Source organism: Myotis yumanensis, unplaced genomic scaffold, assembly GCF_028538775.1.
Source record: "Myotis yumanensis isolate MYYU_CA2020_CCGP unplaced genomic scaffold, mMyoYum1.0.hap1 SCAF_9, whole genome shotgun sequence".
Classification (NCBI taxonomy): domain Eukaryota; kingdom Metazoa; phylum Chordata; class Mammalia; order Chiroptera; family Vespertilionidae; genus Myotis; species Myotis yumanensis.
In genome coordinates this window covers 29,422,993-29,440,573 of record NW_027223760.1, presented here as the reverse complement: position 1 = coordinate 29,440,573, position 17,581 = coordinate 29,422,993, and the positions used below count along the sequence as shown (strand labels likewise).

General features: G+C 40.5%; 1 protein-coding gene across 4 annotated transcripts in view; it reads left to right on the top strand.

Moving 5' to 3' along the window:
• The window catches only part of DGKI (diacylglycerol kinase iota), a 410,881-nt gene that overhangs the window by 352,612 nt on the left and 40,688 nt on the right, over nt 1-17,581 (top strand). For all 4 annotated transcript variants that reach the window (XM_070423975.1, XM_070423977.1, XM_070423979.1 and 1 more), the window contains one exon: nt 4,388-4,413. In XM_070423975.1, the coding sequence (XP_070280076.1) occupies nt 4,388-4,413 (26 nt within the window). The remainder of the gene's footprint in view (nt 1-4,387; nt 4,414-17,581) is intronic.

Genomic DNA, 17,581 nt, shown 5'->3' with positions numbered 1-17,581 from the left:
TAAAAATAATATTATAATTTTACCAACTAAATTATATAATTCATCATCTAAAAATAGTGTCGTCTTCCTGGAGCTTCCTTCATGTTCAAGTTCCCACACGGACCCTAGTTTGAATAGTGTTGCTTTCAGTTAAAAGGAGAGAAAAGCATGAATGTTCTACCAAGCAGGATAACATTCCAACGCAGACTTTCACCAGCAAATCTTCAAATCAAAATTTAATAGAAAAGTAAAGTGAACAAAAGCAAAACCATTTCCATAAAGCTTGAATGGATGAATAAATGAATGGATCATTTCTTAATATATTTTTAATTATCATTCATCTCCTCTTCACCTTCTTTTCCCAGTGCAGTGGTGACACAGAGGAAAAAGCCCTCACGCTTTCTCTATAAATAACTAATTCAAGACTCTGGGTGAATCTTAGTTCGTTCCCTCTGCTGTCGTTTCTTTAAGTTTCTATTCCTGGAAAGGTCCATTTCCATCCCTTATTTCTTCCTCCATTAAATCTTCCTTTCTCCCGTCCTTCTCTTTCTCCAGTTCTAAATGGAAATCTGTTAACAGTTCTTACCTGCTTTATGCCGCACCTTTTTCGTATGTTCCCAGCCTACGTTTGGTTTGTTGGCTCATCCCTGTCTTGCTTTTTTTCCCTCGGGGCATCTTTGTGTAGATATGCTGCTTCCTTTTTGTGTATTATTCATATTTGCGTGGGGTACGTTCTGTTTGGAACCACTAGTTTGGAATGACATGGCCCTGCCTCTTATGTCTCTAGTCTTATCTTTAATTACTTCTTTACATTCTAACAACACAAAATTACTTGTGTATCGGATACCAGATTATGAAATTTCACATCTGCACTCCTTTTCAGATGTCTGTTGCTTCTACCTGGCATTCTTCTTCTTTCTTACTTACCTACTAAGCTTCTACTTACCCTGCAAAGCCCAGCGCAGATGGTTCTTGCTTTCTGACGCATCCTTTCCCTCTTTAGGGACAAAATTGATCTCACTCTCTTCTAAAAAACCTCTTTATATAGGTCTTGATCATTATATTTCTTCACTTAATTGTAATCATTTGTTCACAATTTTTCTTCACTAGATTATCAGCTCCATGAAATTGATATCTTGGTCCCCTTCATATCTCCATCACTTGACACTGGGCCTGGAACTTAATATGGTCTCAAGTAATAATTATTATTCAGGTTTAAATCAACACAAATTGAAATATTTAAACCTGAATAGTAATTATTAAGGTTTAATAAAATAGAAGTAACAATTTTACATGCAGGGCTTGAGTCTTTGTTTTTGTTGTGTTACTTTGCTGAATTTATATGAAATGTAAATAAAAGTGTAAGAAATACCAAAAAAATGCAAAATAAAATATAAATATTCTATAGACTGTAATAAAAGACTGGTGATCAAGAAAGATGTGAGGAAGAGAATTTTAAATTCTGGAGTTATTTGAGTGCTTATCATAGTTTAGCTGATGCTTTCTCCAAGAAGAGGAATCAAAAGCCTGGGACAAAAACACAAATCTTCCAGGTGCCGTGGGAAGAAGTCGTGAGCTTTTATGCATTCCTTAGTTGTCAGATGGAGGAAGATTGTCTATTCCTGAGATTCAACCCCTCTGTTTTAACAAATAACTACTTAGATTGCTGATTTCACAATATTTCTCTTCTCCTGAGCTAAATTCTGTAAAACATTTTATGCCCATTTCCAGGCATAATGTATGATGTATATGTCTCAGTCGTATAACTTAGTGACTTGTTACAGTGCAAGGTGAAATACTGAGTGAGGATTGAAATACTCCATATGTCTTGAAATTCCACAAATCCAGGCGTGCGGGAGACATTGAGCATAGAAACTCAACATGACTAATCCTTAGAAAACACTCTGAAATCGATCGCTCTCCCCCACTGCCTGGACGCACTGCAGAGCGTATCCCCTTGGGACTTTATCGCAGCCATCTGGAATTTTTCAGATTTAATATTAGGTCTTTGCTTTTGCAGAAAGGCAGCAAAAGCCTGCTGCCCACCTCCTCCATCTGAGACATTGCGTCGTTCATTTCTGTGAGTTTTTCTTTGTTCCTATAGTTCTGTGAGAAATTAATTGCAAACAATCAGAGACACATTTTTGCTTTACTTCCCATCAGAAAACACCAGGAGTGAAAAAGTTTCCTTGTGGCTGACTTTTTTTTATGTCCTGCACAGATTATTATCTCATCCTATTTCAATATATGATTTTTTTTAGACTCACCTTCCAGTCCAATTTCACCTTTATTCAACATGTTCTCGTCTTTATTTTTTTCTAATCGTTAAGCAGACTGTGGGTATCTCCATTGCCAGGTGCATTGGGTGGCATTGGGCTCTGAGAGTGACTACGTTGTCTCCAGTCTGGAGCTTCAGGCTCATTCCCCAGGCTCTTCCCTCACAGCTGATAAAGGAGCTGACAAACTTGTCTTGAAGGGCATTTGAAGGTGACATGATGACTTTTTGTGGAGCCCCAGAGTGTGTCTGAGTCTGAACACCAGTGTGGTGTTGCTAAAATTAATTCAACAGATTTTAATCGGGGCTCCTGTGTTTAAAATAAGAGTTGGTTCTAGTTTTTAAGGAGCGCACAGCCTTGTGGGGAAGACCAGTGTGTGGACAGTAAGGAACAGGGGAGCTCCAAGGAGAGGATAGCTCTGATCCACCTGAGGGGGAGGATGAGGGGGAGGGATGCAGTGATAGCTTAGAATGACAGTAGGTTCCCTCTTACTGTTCCCTGTGTCCTTGTCCTACATACTGATTTTCTCCCTACAAAATCTTGGGACCTTCTGTCATTTTCACATGCAGAAGTTTACTTGAAGAGACCCGTAGGTCGAAATGATTACACACTTTTCCACTGATGACACTAATGTGTCTTTATACCATACAGTTCACACATAATGGACAAAAATATTACCGATCTGTAGATAAAGCAGTATCAAGCATCCCAAAGTAGCTAAAATTTTCCTGCAACCAGTATGCATCCACTAACTCATTCTTTTCCCAACCTTGTCATCACATCTCATTAATAGTAGTTATATTAATGGTTAGCTTTATTTTTTTTTAAAATATATTTTATTGATTTTTTACAGAGAGGAAGGGAGAGAGATAGAGAGTTAGAAACATCGATGAGAGAGACACATCGATCAGCTGCCTCCTGCACATCTCCCACTGGGGATGTGCCCGCAACCCAGGTACATGCCCTTGACCGGAATCGAACCTGGGACCTTTCAGTCCGCAGGCCGACGCTCTATCCAGTGAGCCAAACCGGTTTTGGCTAATGGTTAGCTTTATTACCAAACTCTTGCATTGGCCTTTGGTCATCTCCCAGCTATGGGCTCTAACAGTCTAATTGTTTAAAGAAAAATACTTCAATTTATAAAAGTTTTAAAGGAGACGTCTTCAGTTTATAAAAGTTTTGTGGGACTCCAAAGGTTACTCTAATTTCTAGCTTTTTCCTTCAAAAGTTAAACATCCCTGAATTCCGTATTATGTGTTTCTCTTTCTCCCCAGAAAAGAATGAGTTAGTAGTCAAGATTGTACCTTCCAAGCTTGAGAGGAGTTCATATATAAGGCTGTGTCTGTATTTCCCAAAGTAACTCATTAATAGTCAGCTGTGGAAGGAAAAAGGGGGTTACTATGAAAGAGGTCGATAAAATGCTTCATTGGTATCAGTCATAATTAGAGCTGAACCCCAAATAGCATGCAAAGTCTTCAATTTATAAAAGTTTTGTGGGACTCCAAAGGTTACTCTCTTTCCTCATCCTGATTCTTACAGGTGTAGAGACATACGGCCAGAAATAGAAGGTCGATGTAATTCTCATTCAAACATTAAATTTCACAAAGAGTGGAAACGAAATCTAATAATAAATGTACTTGCCATTTCTTTTATTCCTGCTATTTTTGCTGTCGGAGATTAATTTTTGCCCACAGATACTCAGCCTAGTGCGTATTTACATCTTTGGCATTTTTTCTGGAGGCCTGGGCTTGGGCGCTTACTCACACTCTGACATCACAGGATTTCATCTGTTACCACATTTTATATGAGTTCTTTTTGTGTGTATGATAAATCCAGACTTAACTAAGTATGTGCGGCCCTATGACACTATACAGTAGACATTCTAGTAACACTACCCCTCCACCAATCCAGGTAATCTTTGGAAGTTATTGATTGGAGTAACTTAATGGAAGTTATTGATTGGAATATACATATACTATGCAACCAACACATTAATTATACCATCTACTCTATTGAATTTCCATTTAACTGAATTTTGAGGGTATAATTTCTATAGTTTCTTGATCATTGTTGTACTTATAATTATCAGTATCATTTACAAAAGATTTATCATGCTTATTATCTCATTTTAGGTCACCAGTCTCTTCAGAAGATCACGGTAAGCATCTGTCTTACTTGTACTAATTCAGGATTAAAAGTTGAGCTCTGCTCCTTACATTTGATTGTAAGAGCAAAGAATTATTTAAGAAAATGTGTCTAAGATGTTTGCCTTGTATTTTTTTAGTGTGAAATGTCAAATACTTTTAAAAACTTAATTCATCCTAGCTAAATTTAGTATCTTGTATTTCTTTGACTATATCACAACCATTTTGGTTGATAAATATTAAAGCTTGACATATTCTGCCTGATTTCTGTCCCATCGCCAGAAACCTTTTGTGACTCTGGGCTAGCCATGTAACTTCTTTGAATTACAGATGTTTTTAAAATGGGGTTAGTGGTAGATATTCCTAAAAGTCTCTTCCAGTTCAGACATTGGGGTTTGCACAGGGTATTATAAGTCTGAAATGAACCTAATTGGTAAGTGGTATGAGTTATTATCCAGCTGAGGTGAGTTATTGGCATTTTAGGAAATAACTATATGATTGAAAGAATAAAATGTATGTTTTTGTCACATCTAACTTTTGGAGTGGTTCACTTATTCATTCAAACGTTCAAAAACATTAAGTGTCTACAGTGAGTCAGTTATGCTAAATAATCATGTTATACAAACATGCTATTGTGGTGTGTGGCACAGAACTTTTCCCCTAAGGAACTTTATGGGTCTAGTGGGGAAGAGGGTGGTGGAATGACACTTATCTACTGCAATACAAAGTGAAATGTGATTAATCTTATAAAAGAGGGATAAACATGACTCTAGGAATACTACTGGCTTTCTCCTCATGCATTCCCTGTGAAGGGACCATTCTCCATTCAGCCAGCCAAGTAAATACCATGGAAGCTGCTCTAAGCTTCCCTCTTCCCCTTGTTTCCACCTGGTCACTCTTGCTTTTTGTATTTCTCTTACCTCTATTCTCTTTTCCATCCCCATTGCTTTAGTTTAGGGCCTCTCCATGTCTTCCTTGGATTTCTAAAATTGTCTTTTACCTGGCATTTCTGCCTCCAAATTTCTACCTCTAGTTCACTGCATGCTTAGATAGCATCAAATGTGTTGTTTAGAATAAAAATCTATTCCCATTCCCTGTAGGATGAAATATTTTCAGTAAACCAATAATTGTATTCAGATTTCCAATGTTGTATTTTAATACAGACTAGAAAGTTCTAAATGATGGAACCTTTGTCTTCCTCTACTGCTTATTGCTTCTATTGGCATCTTTCCCCTTCTGTCCATGCAGAACCACTTCTGATTTCTGGAACTCACCTCATTTTTGGAGTCTCTCTGCTTTTTACCCATGCTGCTCTTTCTGACAGGAAACTGCTCCTCCTTTTTCCACATACACAATACATTTACCATTTGAGACTTCATTAGAACATCTCTTCTCTCTGAGAGCTTCATGACCCACTTCTCATTGCAGCAAATATTTTCCTTCACTCTAGAATTTAACACATAAATGTGATGCTTGATTTGCCTATCTCCCCTGTGAGATTGATATCAATCCCAATAAGTAGAAAACATTAAAAACATGCTATTAAATGAATGTGTTAAGAAGAGAATGAGGATGTTTTGTACAGGCCTCTTCTGTTCTCATATGAAATATCTCCTAATATTGTAATGAAGTTCTTTCATGTTCTATGAAGAATCAGGGGGCAAATTATGTTTAGGCCCATGAAGTCAGAATCAGGTGGCCGACCACCTAATGATGACCTATTATTGTCTGCTATTTTGCTTATTGGTGTTGGCATGACTAGGCTTTCTTATTGCAAAATTAGAGGTCGTTGGGCTTCCAGGTTCAAATGATAAACTAGAAGTTTGTGTTTGGTTTGTATTTTCAATTAAGATTTCACCTCTTGACCTTTACTTGCTTTTGTCTTCCAATCAATAAGAACTTATCCCCCATTCCAGAGAAAGGGGGTAGAGGGACTTCTGAATTACAATTCTATAGTCTGCTAGGGGTTATTAAGGTTATGAGCTGTCAGTGAGCATATGTTGGTGTCCTTGGAAGTCCAATATTGATAGCACTACTTCAGAATTGATTATTTTAAGAACTGGTATATATGATGAGCTAAAGAAACATTATCTTAATTAGAGGACATTTATATTTTCTTGGCTTCAAAAATGCTATTACATGTTCATGACTCTTAGTTTGATTCTGCAACTTTCCAAAACCACTCAAATATATAATGTAAAGTTATAATGCTGATTTATCTACTTTTATTTAATTTTCATCATCTTTAGCCCATATATCCTTAGAAAATATTCTTCTTCCTTTCTTTATCACCAAGATTCTTTACTAGCACTTAAAATGTGTTGTCTTCTGTTCATATATTTTTGTGCTCATATATTCTGTGATTAGCATAAAATCTCTTGAATATCATTTCATCAAGCTTCCATTTGCACAGAATAATGTAGGAGACATAAGAAGTGGAATTTTTGCTTTTCAAACCTATGGGTGGAAAAATTGGGGCACACTGGGCAAATGATTATGAAGTTGGAAGATAAAGACCTTATACTTCTTGACTATTTTATTTGCTTTTCACCAATGATCACACTTCTCTCTCTAAGCACTGGTCACTTTGGCTATCTTCAAAACAGGCTTCATTCTTGAGAAAATCTAATTTTCTAAAGTTCAAAAATCCTGACATCTGGATTCACACATATTACCTTTTCATAGAAAATTGAATATCGTGGCTTTGGCATTTATCCTCTGAGATTGCTTCCTTGTTTGTAAAACAGGGCTATTCGCATCTACCCTGCCCACATCATGGGATTGCTGTGAGTTCAAATGGGAAATCACCTGTGAAATCACTTTCCAATTTGTTAAAAAGCACCTCAGACGTAATGCTATTGTTGGCCCAGCAGTGCACAGGGACGTGTGTTTACTAGTGATGTTTGCTTGGCACTGGCGCTGCCTATGAAAACTTAAATGATGTGCTGGCTGGGGAGGGGCAGGCTGGAAGTGGTGGTGCTTGTGGTGGAGAACTGTTTCCTTTGACATTATTATTAAATATTAAATTTTCGTAGGAATACTTTTTACAGCTGGGTGAGGAGGAATAGCATGGTTAATGTCGCTTGTATAAACTAGAATAAAGGTTCCGTTTATGATTAGATGACTTGTCATGTGGAGTTGATGACACAGGCATAAATGTAATGTAAAACGTTTCTATTTATAGACTAGAGTATCATACTCATTAAAAATAAAGGCTAAAATTTATCGAGTACTTATTATGTGCAGACACTGTGCTAAAGTGTTCCCACTACATTATTTGTCATTTCATCCTCCACAAACAGCACTCAAGAGCAGGTATTATCCCCAATTCCCCAGTTGGGGAAGCAATTCAGAGTTCTCAAATAACTTGCTTAGGATCACACAGCTAGTCCGTGGTAGAATTAGTTTTCAAGCCCAGTCTAACACCGGCTCATTTAGCCACCATGTCCTCAGAAAACAAAAGAAACGATGATCAGCAGGAAAGTGAGCTGAGAGGATTTTATGGAGGAAAAAACCTTTCTCTCTAACAAGACTTTATTTACTACAGTGTCAGTCATTTCTTTTTAATGAGAAAACAAAACAGAACAAACACAACAACCTCTCCCTCCTGCTGGGAAGGATTTGTCCCGGTAGAAATAATAAACACCAGTGTCACATTCTCTCCTAATTAGTTAACTGAGTGAGACTGGAGCTTCAGGGAAACCTGCCATGCTCAGTCCCAGGGGCCACATTACGTTTTCATGTTACATCTGGAAGCTGGAGTCCTGCTCCTTGTCAGAAGATACGCTTGGCAGTGATTGATTGCCCTGTCCTCTGAGTTTCCTCTGCATTTTGTGCCCATCTCAGCATTGTGTGAATTGCTCCTGGAGCCACCTCCTGTGCCCAGGCTGCCTCCCAGCTCACAGATTCTGTCCGTCCCCAGAGCCTGCTTATTTTATGGGCCTCCCAGAATGCCTCTGTGCTGCTTCTACCTGTGCCCTGCGCTGATGGAGGGTCATCCTTGCTCGTGTGTGTTCACTTACAAAATCAAAGGCATTGGCAACTCCCTTGAAAAGAAGTGCCAATAATCTGATTCCTTCTGGAATGACTATCTCCAAAACAGGCTTCCCTCTCCTGTCTTATCTCCTAGCCCTGTTGGCATATGGCTCTCACATTATATGGCAGCTTTTTTGTTGCTGTAGTAGCACAATGGATGAGGATGGGAATAAGGGATGAATGGAAATAGAATTGTAACAACCACAGTCATTAATGTAGGTGCCCAAGGATGAGTCCACGGTCAGGCTGAGCCAGTTTTACTTTGAAGTAGGTCATGCAAGGAAACTCATTATGGTGAGGCCCAAAGCTCTTTAAAGCATCAGTAGCTGCCCTTGGCTCAAACACCAGAGATTCATTTTTCTCTTTCATATAAATATATGCAATATGTAATTTTATTATAAGAAAAAAGATTCATAAAGATGTATAAAAATGTATCAACTTGGTGTAAATAACCCAAAGGAACCACTGTGTAAACAGCCCAAGAACTGAAACATTTGTAGTAATCTGGACCCTACACGTCTGCCTTTCTGACTATGTTCTCTTCCCTCCCCTTCAGAGATAACTACTACTGTGTTTTTACGTTTATGACCTTACTACAAGTATGCATATTTCATGCATGAATGTATATGTATACATGTGCATATATATTTCACATGTGTGTTTATAGTTTTGCTTATTTTGCACTTTTATAAGTTGAATTCTATTGTAAATCTTCTGTGACTTGCTTCTTTTGTTCATGTTTTGTGATTCAACCTAATTGATTAATACCACATTTGTTTTATTAAATTTTTCATGCTCTATAGTACTTTATTGTATGAATATGGAAAAATTTATATATTCAAATTCTGCTGGTGAATATTTATGGAGACTCCAAGTTTTTGTTTTTGTAACGCTTCCTGGTGTCAATGTACAAGAATTTCTCTAGGGTTTAAACCTGGGATGGCATAGTTGGGTGGTAGATTTTACACACATTTATTATTTATTTATCTAAAATATGTTTTTATTGATTTTAGAGAGAGAGAGAAAGGGAGAAGGACAGAGAGATAGAAACCTCAATGAGAAAGGAACATCGATCAGCTGCCTCCTGCTCCCTGCACTGGGGATCAAGCCCACAACCTGAGCATGTGCCCTGATGGGTAATTGAACTGGTGACCTCTTGGTTCATGGGTCAATGTTCCACTACTGATCCACACCAGCTGGGCAGTTTTACACACATCTCACTGATCACATAATGACCTCTTATTCACATCCTAATTTACACTCCCAACTGCAGACAATAAGAATTCCCATTAATCCACCTCCTCGCCAGCACTTGATATTAGCTGATTAATCTTTTTTTTTACCAAATTAGTGAGAGTGTCAAATGATATCTCATTGTGATTTTCCAGATGGGGAAACTAAGGCACGGCCCTATTAGATAACATGTCCAAGGTCACATGAATAGCTAGTAAGGGTCAGAGCTAGGATTTAGGACTCAGGTAATCCTGGATCCAGTTTCTATTCTTGGCCACTCCTCTGTACTGTCTCTCAATAGTATTGCTGAGACTTGGGCTATTATTTTTGTTGAATGGAGACATCATAATTATTGGGTGGAAATTATAAGGTGTTTTTTTTTTCCTCCCACATCAGTGATCAGTACCCTTGATACAGAAGAATTCAAAGATATATCCTTGATCCACTTCTCCTACCCTCATACTTCCTTATTCAATAAAACAGGGATCTAATGTCTTGTCAACAGCATTTATTTTTAAGAAGGTACAATTCTTGAAGTTTAGCTATTTCCTTAAGAAAAGTCACAGTAGAAAGATAATTATAATCAGAACTAGGGGCCCAGTGCATGAATTCATGCACCTTGAAAGGAACTGTGGGCTGCGAGGCCGCGGTAGGCACAGGGGTGGGTGGGTCTTGGCCAATCTTCTGCGCCCCCACCCAGCTCCTCTTGTTTCGGTCCCTGGGCCCCTGTCTGCCAGGGCAGCCCTGCTCCCACCGCTCCCATGCGCTGACAGTGCTGGCCCGGCTCACACCTGCTGATGGCATGGAGCAATTGGGGCCAACGCCAGCAGCAGGTGTGAGCAGTGGCTGCTGCCACCCTGATTGCCCCTCAGGAGCAGGGGAAGGTGGAGAAGCCCTCAGGGGTGATTGGGCCGGCAGCCACCGCTCACACCTGCTGATGGCTCTGAGTGATTGGGACTGGCGCCGGGCACCGGCAGCAGGTGCGAGTGGCAGCTTCAGCGCCAGCTGTGGGTGCGAGCGGGGCCAGCGCTGGCAGTGGGTGTGAGCGGTGGCTCCGGCACCAGCAGTGGGTGTGAGTAGGGCTGGCACTGGCAGCAGGTATGAGTGCCGGGCGGGAGCAAAGAATTTTCAGTAACCACCAGAGGCTCGCCCCAATGACATCAACTGATGACCTGCCTTGGTCTGGTGCCCCAACTCACCTGCTCCGCCATCCCGCCGTGGCCAAAGCCCGGCATGTTTCGCACAGGCCCCCTGGTGGTCAGTGCACATCATAGTGACTGGTTGTTCAGATGTTTGGTTGTTCCAGTTGTTCTGCCATTTGGTCTATTTGTATATTAGCCTTTTATTATATAGGATAATAGAGTTGATAAGGAAAATTAAAAAAAAATTATTTTCTATAAGATATTAATTAGTAAAATGTGATGAATAAATTTGGCTGGTGATATAGATGAAAACAGCAGCAGATCTTTAACCGCCTTGGGCCTTGCTAGGCAGTGCTTTTCATACTGGCCACCCCAGTGTGCCACTTTGCATGACTTTGGGCTAGCTAAGGCAAAGTTGCTAGTGTTCTTTTTTGCCCCACATTCAGTTTCTGACTAGGAAATCCCACAATGGCTTTTTAATTTGGATCAAACTTTTTAGTGCTCATTTTTGAGGCTCTTCTTGCCCTGGTTTAGCTCATGTTGCTTTCGTGAATTATTTCTACTCCCTGCTTGTGGGCTTCTCTCCAAATCCCATCTCCCTTGCATTCACCGGGCCATATGGTTTATATCAACTCCTACCATCTCTCTGGCAGCCCACCTTCATTGTCCTTCACTCAAGTCCCTCTCAGTGCTCATTAATTCCCGTGTCTTGGAACCACCTCCATAGATACTAAGGACACACAATGATGAATTTTCCTGACAGCTCAAATGCCCATGATTTCTCCTTCCCTATTCACTTACTGTTTTTTTGGGTGTATTCCAAACTCCCCCTCCCACCCCCTTGAGTGGTGTTGCCATTCTTATTTAACTATAAACCCCATGAATAGAGATGTTGCCCCACTCTCTGCTGTGCCCTGGCATTGAATTGATTCCCTGTGTACAAGTCTCACTGTTACATTTGCTACGGTATGTGGTTGGCAAACAGAAACTTTCAATGCATTAATATTGTCCCCTGTTGTAGAAGATAGGTTAGTCCTGGTCCCTTTCCAAAGAAATCCAGGCACTAATGTGCTGAAGAGCTGGCCTTTTATGGTGGTCTCCCGGGGTGCTCCCAAGGACTCTGTGAGAGGAAGGGAATAAATGACAGCTTTCTTTTTCTTGGCTAGTCTTCTTTCACAAGCCCTAGGAAAACAGACAATCACTGCTGATTAGAAAAACAAAAGAAAACAGAACCAGCCAAGAAAACAAAACAAAAGCCCCTAAGCTTTCCAACATCAGCTTATATTTCTTTCTCCAAGTCCTGACCCTACCATTCTCTCTCATTCCCCTTTATTAACTCTCACTGTTGATTGTAACCATATAATCCTTTGATCCATTTGGCCGCTGGGGAATGCTTTGTTGGTGATAATTATCTAATTATCTTTTGAAGCCTTATTATAGGTATGTGTGTGAGGGGGGTGCTATTTACTAAGATTTACTTACAATTTTGCTTTAGATTGCCTTTTGACCTCAGAGAATAGTTAAGTGAAAGTATTTAAAACATTGCAAAATAAGAAGGTAACAGGAAAGAGAGAGGGAAGGAGGAAGGCTGACCTCCTGGTTTGCTTTTACATGGATGGATAGAAAGGGTCATCAATTCAGAGGGGAAGTCATGGATCTTCTGTCAGTGAGGCTGTTTATTGCAGATTTCATTCCCACAGATAAGTCACTTACGCTGTATATAACTGCTTGAGAAGGGAATGGAAAAGGCCTCACTTGGTCCCTAAGTAGTCATCTCTGATAGCAAAGTGAAGAATCCGACTGTGCTTACTTTTTAAAGTTTACTTGTGTTTATTTAAGATTGTTATTACATGAAAGATACTATCTGGGTTATATTAGTGCCTGTGTAATCAAAGCACTAGGCAGGCACCCTGAAAGTTATTGCCATATAATTCTTATGTGAGGATAATTGTTACTCCACTTGTCTATTTTATTTTTTATGTAATTTTGTTTATTTTTTATTTTTGAATTGATGAGAGAGAGAGAGAGAGAGAGAGAGAGAGAGAGAGAGAAAACATCAATGTGAGAGTGAAACATTGATTGGTTGCCTCCAGCATGCACCCTGACTTGGAATCGAACCCATAACCTGGGTATGTGCCCTGACCAGGGATTGAACCCTTGACCTTTCAGTGAGACGAAGCTCCATGCAACTGAGCCACTTGGGCCAGGGCTCCATTTGTCTGTTTTCTATTGAACTGGAAACCCTAATATCCAATGAAAATATTTCCCTGCTGTGCTCCACTCCCAGGTCAGGCTTATTTTAAGGCAAGAACTGGGTAGCACTGATGACTGGCTGCCCTGAATCATGATATTAGCCTAAGCATCTCTTATCATGATAATCTAGTTGCAGAATACTGAACTGTGTTGTTACTTGTTCAGCTAGTTCCTGGAAGGTTAGTCCTGGATATGCTCCTTCAACCTGTATTAGTTGCCTAGAAGCATGTTTCGATGTGTTTCTGTTTGCCCAGGCTGTGTGCCATGGCTCCTGAGGCCTGTGCGGTCCTGGATGGAGCTGTGAAAATATTCTGCAGTCCAGCTCTTGCCGAATTAGCAAGTCAAACAAATGCTTCTTTTTTTCCCAGCCTTCTATGCCAGTCCTCATTTTCTGGGTCCATTTTGGTTGTGCAGAACTTTAGGATGTGACTTTCTTAGCTTCATAGAACATTCGTTCCTCCATCAACATGACCCCACAGAACACTTGGAAGCGGTTACTACTCTAGCACTTCCCTTCCCCAGACTGCAACTTGCTGGACTGCGCCTCCCCTCTTCAGAGCCAGAAGAGTATGCAGCATGGAGAGAACCATAGAACTACCTCCTCTGGGCTGACCTGGGCCAGCTATGTGGCCTTGAGCAAGTGACTTAACCTCAACTGAGCCTCAGTTTTTTCATCCTTAAAATGGGGATGATGCCAATAACAGTATATATCTAGTAGATTTCCTATGAGGATTAAATTAGATCACACAGGCAAAACTATGCCGGCACTTCCTTTGCTTGCAAATATGGACAAAAGGAAGGGGCCGAGCAGAACAGTAAAAGTGCAAGAGAGAGCAAGAAAATCCCTCCATGCCAAATACCCAAAATGGGGATATACTTTCCTATAAATCGACCTTACATATCCTGACTTAGGAAATTATTCAAACCTATTCTTTTCTAAATTTTCTGGAACAAAACAATCCCTTCAGGTTACAACTCAAGTGGGCCGGGAGTGACTTGTGTCATTCTGGAAAAATGGTCGCCTGAGCCTGGATGATGGGGTCAGGCAGAGAGAGATGAGAGCCTTGGTCTTGGCGTGAGATGAACCAGCTGCTGGCAGCTCCGTCCTTCCCGGGCTGGGTAATCCGGGCAGGCCACTTCTCAGGCTGGGCTGGCTGCCTTCTAAGGCCTCTGAGTCAGGAAAGAAGACCCGGCAATGACACACACGAGGAGAACCCCAGAACGCCATCTTCAGTTTTGGAAAGTTATTTTGGAGACACCTATGCCATGCTCTGTCTGGAGCAAGTGCGTGGATTCCTGCAGATGAGTGTCCGTGTGTTTTTTCTGCTGGTGATGACGGGCAGCGCCACTATTTCCACCTCTCACCACGGGCCCACTCTCTGAAAAGAAAGGGAATCAGCCTGGCAGGTGCGTCAATGCTGCAGGCCGTTTCACACTGGGGCGTTCTTTAGCAAGTAACAAGCACGTAACTGTTTCATTATGCAGCGCCCACCTTCCTCCTGACAAGGCGAAGCCCCGTGGTTTCTTGAAAAGGGGATTTGTAATCAGCCAGAACCCACTCAATTTTGCTTAGTCTGGTGACGTTTCCATACTCCCTTTCACCCTAGTCAGTGAAGGTAATTATGTCAGCCACTGCAAAAACAACTGAGAGTGGTGTTTTACAAGAAAGCAAAAAGGTCATTTGAGCCATACTGTTTCAGCGGCTGTTGGCTGTTTCTCTGACCGCGCCTCTGTCTGCTCCTCATCTTTACCCTGATTAACCCTATAGGCTTCTTCTCATTCTCAAAAAGTGTGCCCCCCCACCACCCCACAAAGCCATTCTTCTTTGAGCATCTGATTTCCCAGTGATCTTTCCTTTCTTTAAGCTCCTTTTATCTTTGAGGAAGAGGGGGATGGTCTTGGCTAAGGTTGTATTCTGAAAATGGAGTTGCTGGTTGCTGAGTGAGATTTTCATTGACATTAAAAAAAAAAAGCCGCCCTGGGTGGGTGGCTCCGTTAATTGGAGCATCATCCTATACACCAAAAGGTTGCAGGTTTGATTCCCAGACAGGGAACATACCTAGGTTGTGGGTTTGACCCCCCAGTCAGGGTGGGTACTGGAGGTAACTGATCACTATTTCTCTCTCAAATCAATGTTTCTCTCTCTCTCTCTCTCTCTCTCTCTCTCTCTCTTTCTCTCTCTCTCCCCCTCTTCCTTCCTCTCTCTAAAATTAATAAACATATCCTTGGATGAGGATAAAAAATAAAAAGTGTATTTGGCTTCACATCTCTCTCTCTGAGTCTTGGAAGGTGGTTTACCAGCACCCCCTATTTTCTGACTCACTTATCCTACCCCATTTCAGACACCCCTCTTTATCACGTGAAACTGCTTATCACTTCTTCCTCCATGCCTCTCCGCTGGCTGGCCCCATCTTTTCTGTCAATGCTCATCTTCCCCTTATGAAAAATATCTTGCAACTTCCCTAGGAATTAGGCAATCCATTTCCCTATTTCTTAGGCAATCAGGGGCTACATTTGGATGTGTAAATACACATGTCTGACTTTATAGAGACTCCTACTTTTCTTGCTTAAGAGTATATGCATCACCCCTTGGCCGGGTAGCTCAGTTGGTTAGAGCATCAGCCCAATATGCTAAGGATGTGCGTTTGATCTCCGGTCAGGGCACATACAAGAATCAACCAATGAATGCATACATAAGTGGAACAACAAATCAATGCCTCTCTCTCTCTTTCTCTAAAATAAATTTTAAAACAAGAGTATATGCATTACTACAGAGAATGAAGATTTTATCTTCATTTTATTTCTCTTCACAGCAACTGGACAGTAAAATCTGCTCTGTAATAAATATCATTAAGGTTTTATTCATATACTGAAGCCTATTCTATTTTGGATCTTTTGAGCAAGCTTCTGAACTAACCATTTACTTTATGATTCTTGCTTCTAAGGTGTTATTGCTTAGTCAATTTAGCACAGCATTGAAGTGAAAGACTTTTCATGTCAATGAAATAAAATGCTTACTTTTTCTACATTTCAGTTAATATCTGTCTTATGCTGATATTATAGGGAAGATTCAAAATTAGTGTCCTATTATAACTGAAGTGCAAATACAAATTATCCCATCTATATTTACACTTATGAGTGAAAGCAGGCTCTACAGTTTTATCTTTATTTTAAATTGTACACTTTTTGCAACATGGGCATTTTGCTGGTGTATGTCTCTGAAAGTGACCTTTGCTCTATTAACTCCTCCTTGGCTTTACTTTTGTTCCAATTTAGTTTTTGGCTAAATCTGTTCTTCTCGGTTGAAAAAGGCCCTCAGGTTACTGAGTGGTCAGCGTGCTGCTGGGTGATGATAAGGTGCTTCATGTGCACCTGAAGCCGGATGACCCATACAGCGATCATCTCTTAAGCTCCAGAACACATTTATTTGTACTTGGATCCTGGCCTTAAACACCATTTCCCATGCAGTCTTGATGTTTGGTTAAAACCAATCACCATCCATCACTTTCAGGCCACATCAGTTCTGTGTACAGCTATCACTGAGGGACACATGAGCACACTTTTCCAACCTAAGTTCCTGTTAGAGGTCCTGAAGGACACTGTTAAATACATCAAATGAGTGCCAGGGACCTATCACAGGAGGGATGCGGCCTGACCTTGAGGGAAGGGATGCAGCCAGATGCCCTGATGCTATCTCTAAGATCCGCCAGGAAAGTCATGAGGTGCTAAGGTCTTGACTTGGTACCTTCCGCTCCTCTGTGAGGCTCACAAGGGCCTTATTTATTGGTTCTTCTACTTCTCTTACCCTCTCAGGATTAGAGCTTTATCATCCAAAGGCCAGGAAAACAGAAATAAACAAAGTCCGTTGATCTCAATGACATTTTCTCAACAATCTGGGGACAAAGGACCTTGAGAGAATTCTTGAATTTTGTTTTAAAATCTCTTACATTGCTGAAGTAGTTTTCAATGTACTAAGCATTTTAATAGGTATTACTTGATTCAAAGGTTAAGAAGGACAAAGAGTGTTATGTGTACTATAATTGTTTTGGGTTCATGAATTTTAGTGTAGTCAGATTTAAAAACTTTTACAAATATGAAAAATCCTCCCTGAGGGTGGAAACTTAACATTTATTGAACAAAAATAGTTGAAGGAATTCTGTAATATTGATGCTAAAAATAAATTTATATTTTTTGAGTTTTAAGGGAATAGTTGGATATTACTTTTGAAGGTAGTACTATGTAAAAAAACATTGACCTACTATATCCAGCATTGCTACAGAAAACATTAATTTTGAGTTGTATAGATAGTTTTAAAATTTTTTTTAAGTTAGCCCTAGCTGGTTTGGCTCAGTGGATAAAAGGTTGGCCTGGGGACCTAAGGGTCTGGGTTCTATTCCCGTCAGGAGCATTCACCTCGCCTAGCCTGGGCCCTGGTCAAGGCTCGTGCAGGAGGCAACTAATTGGTGTGTTTCTATCACATTGATATTTCCCTCTGTCGTTCCCTCTCTCTTCCACTCTC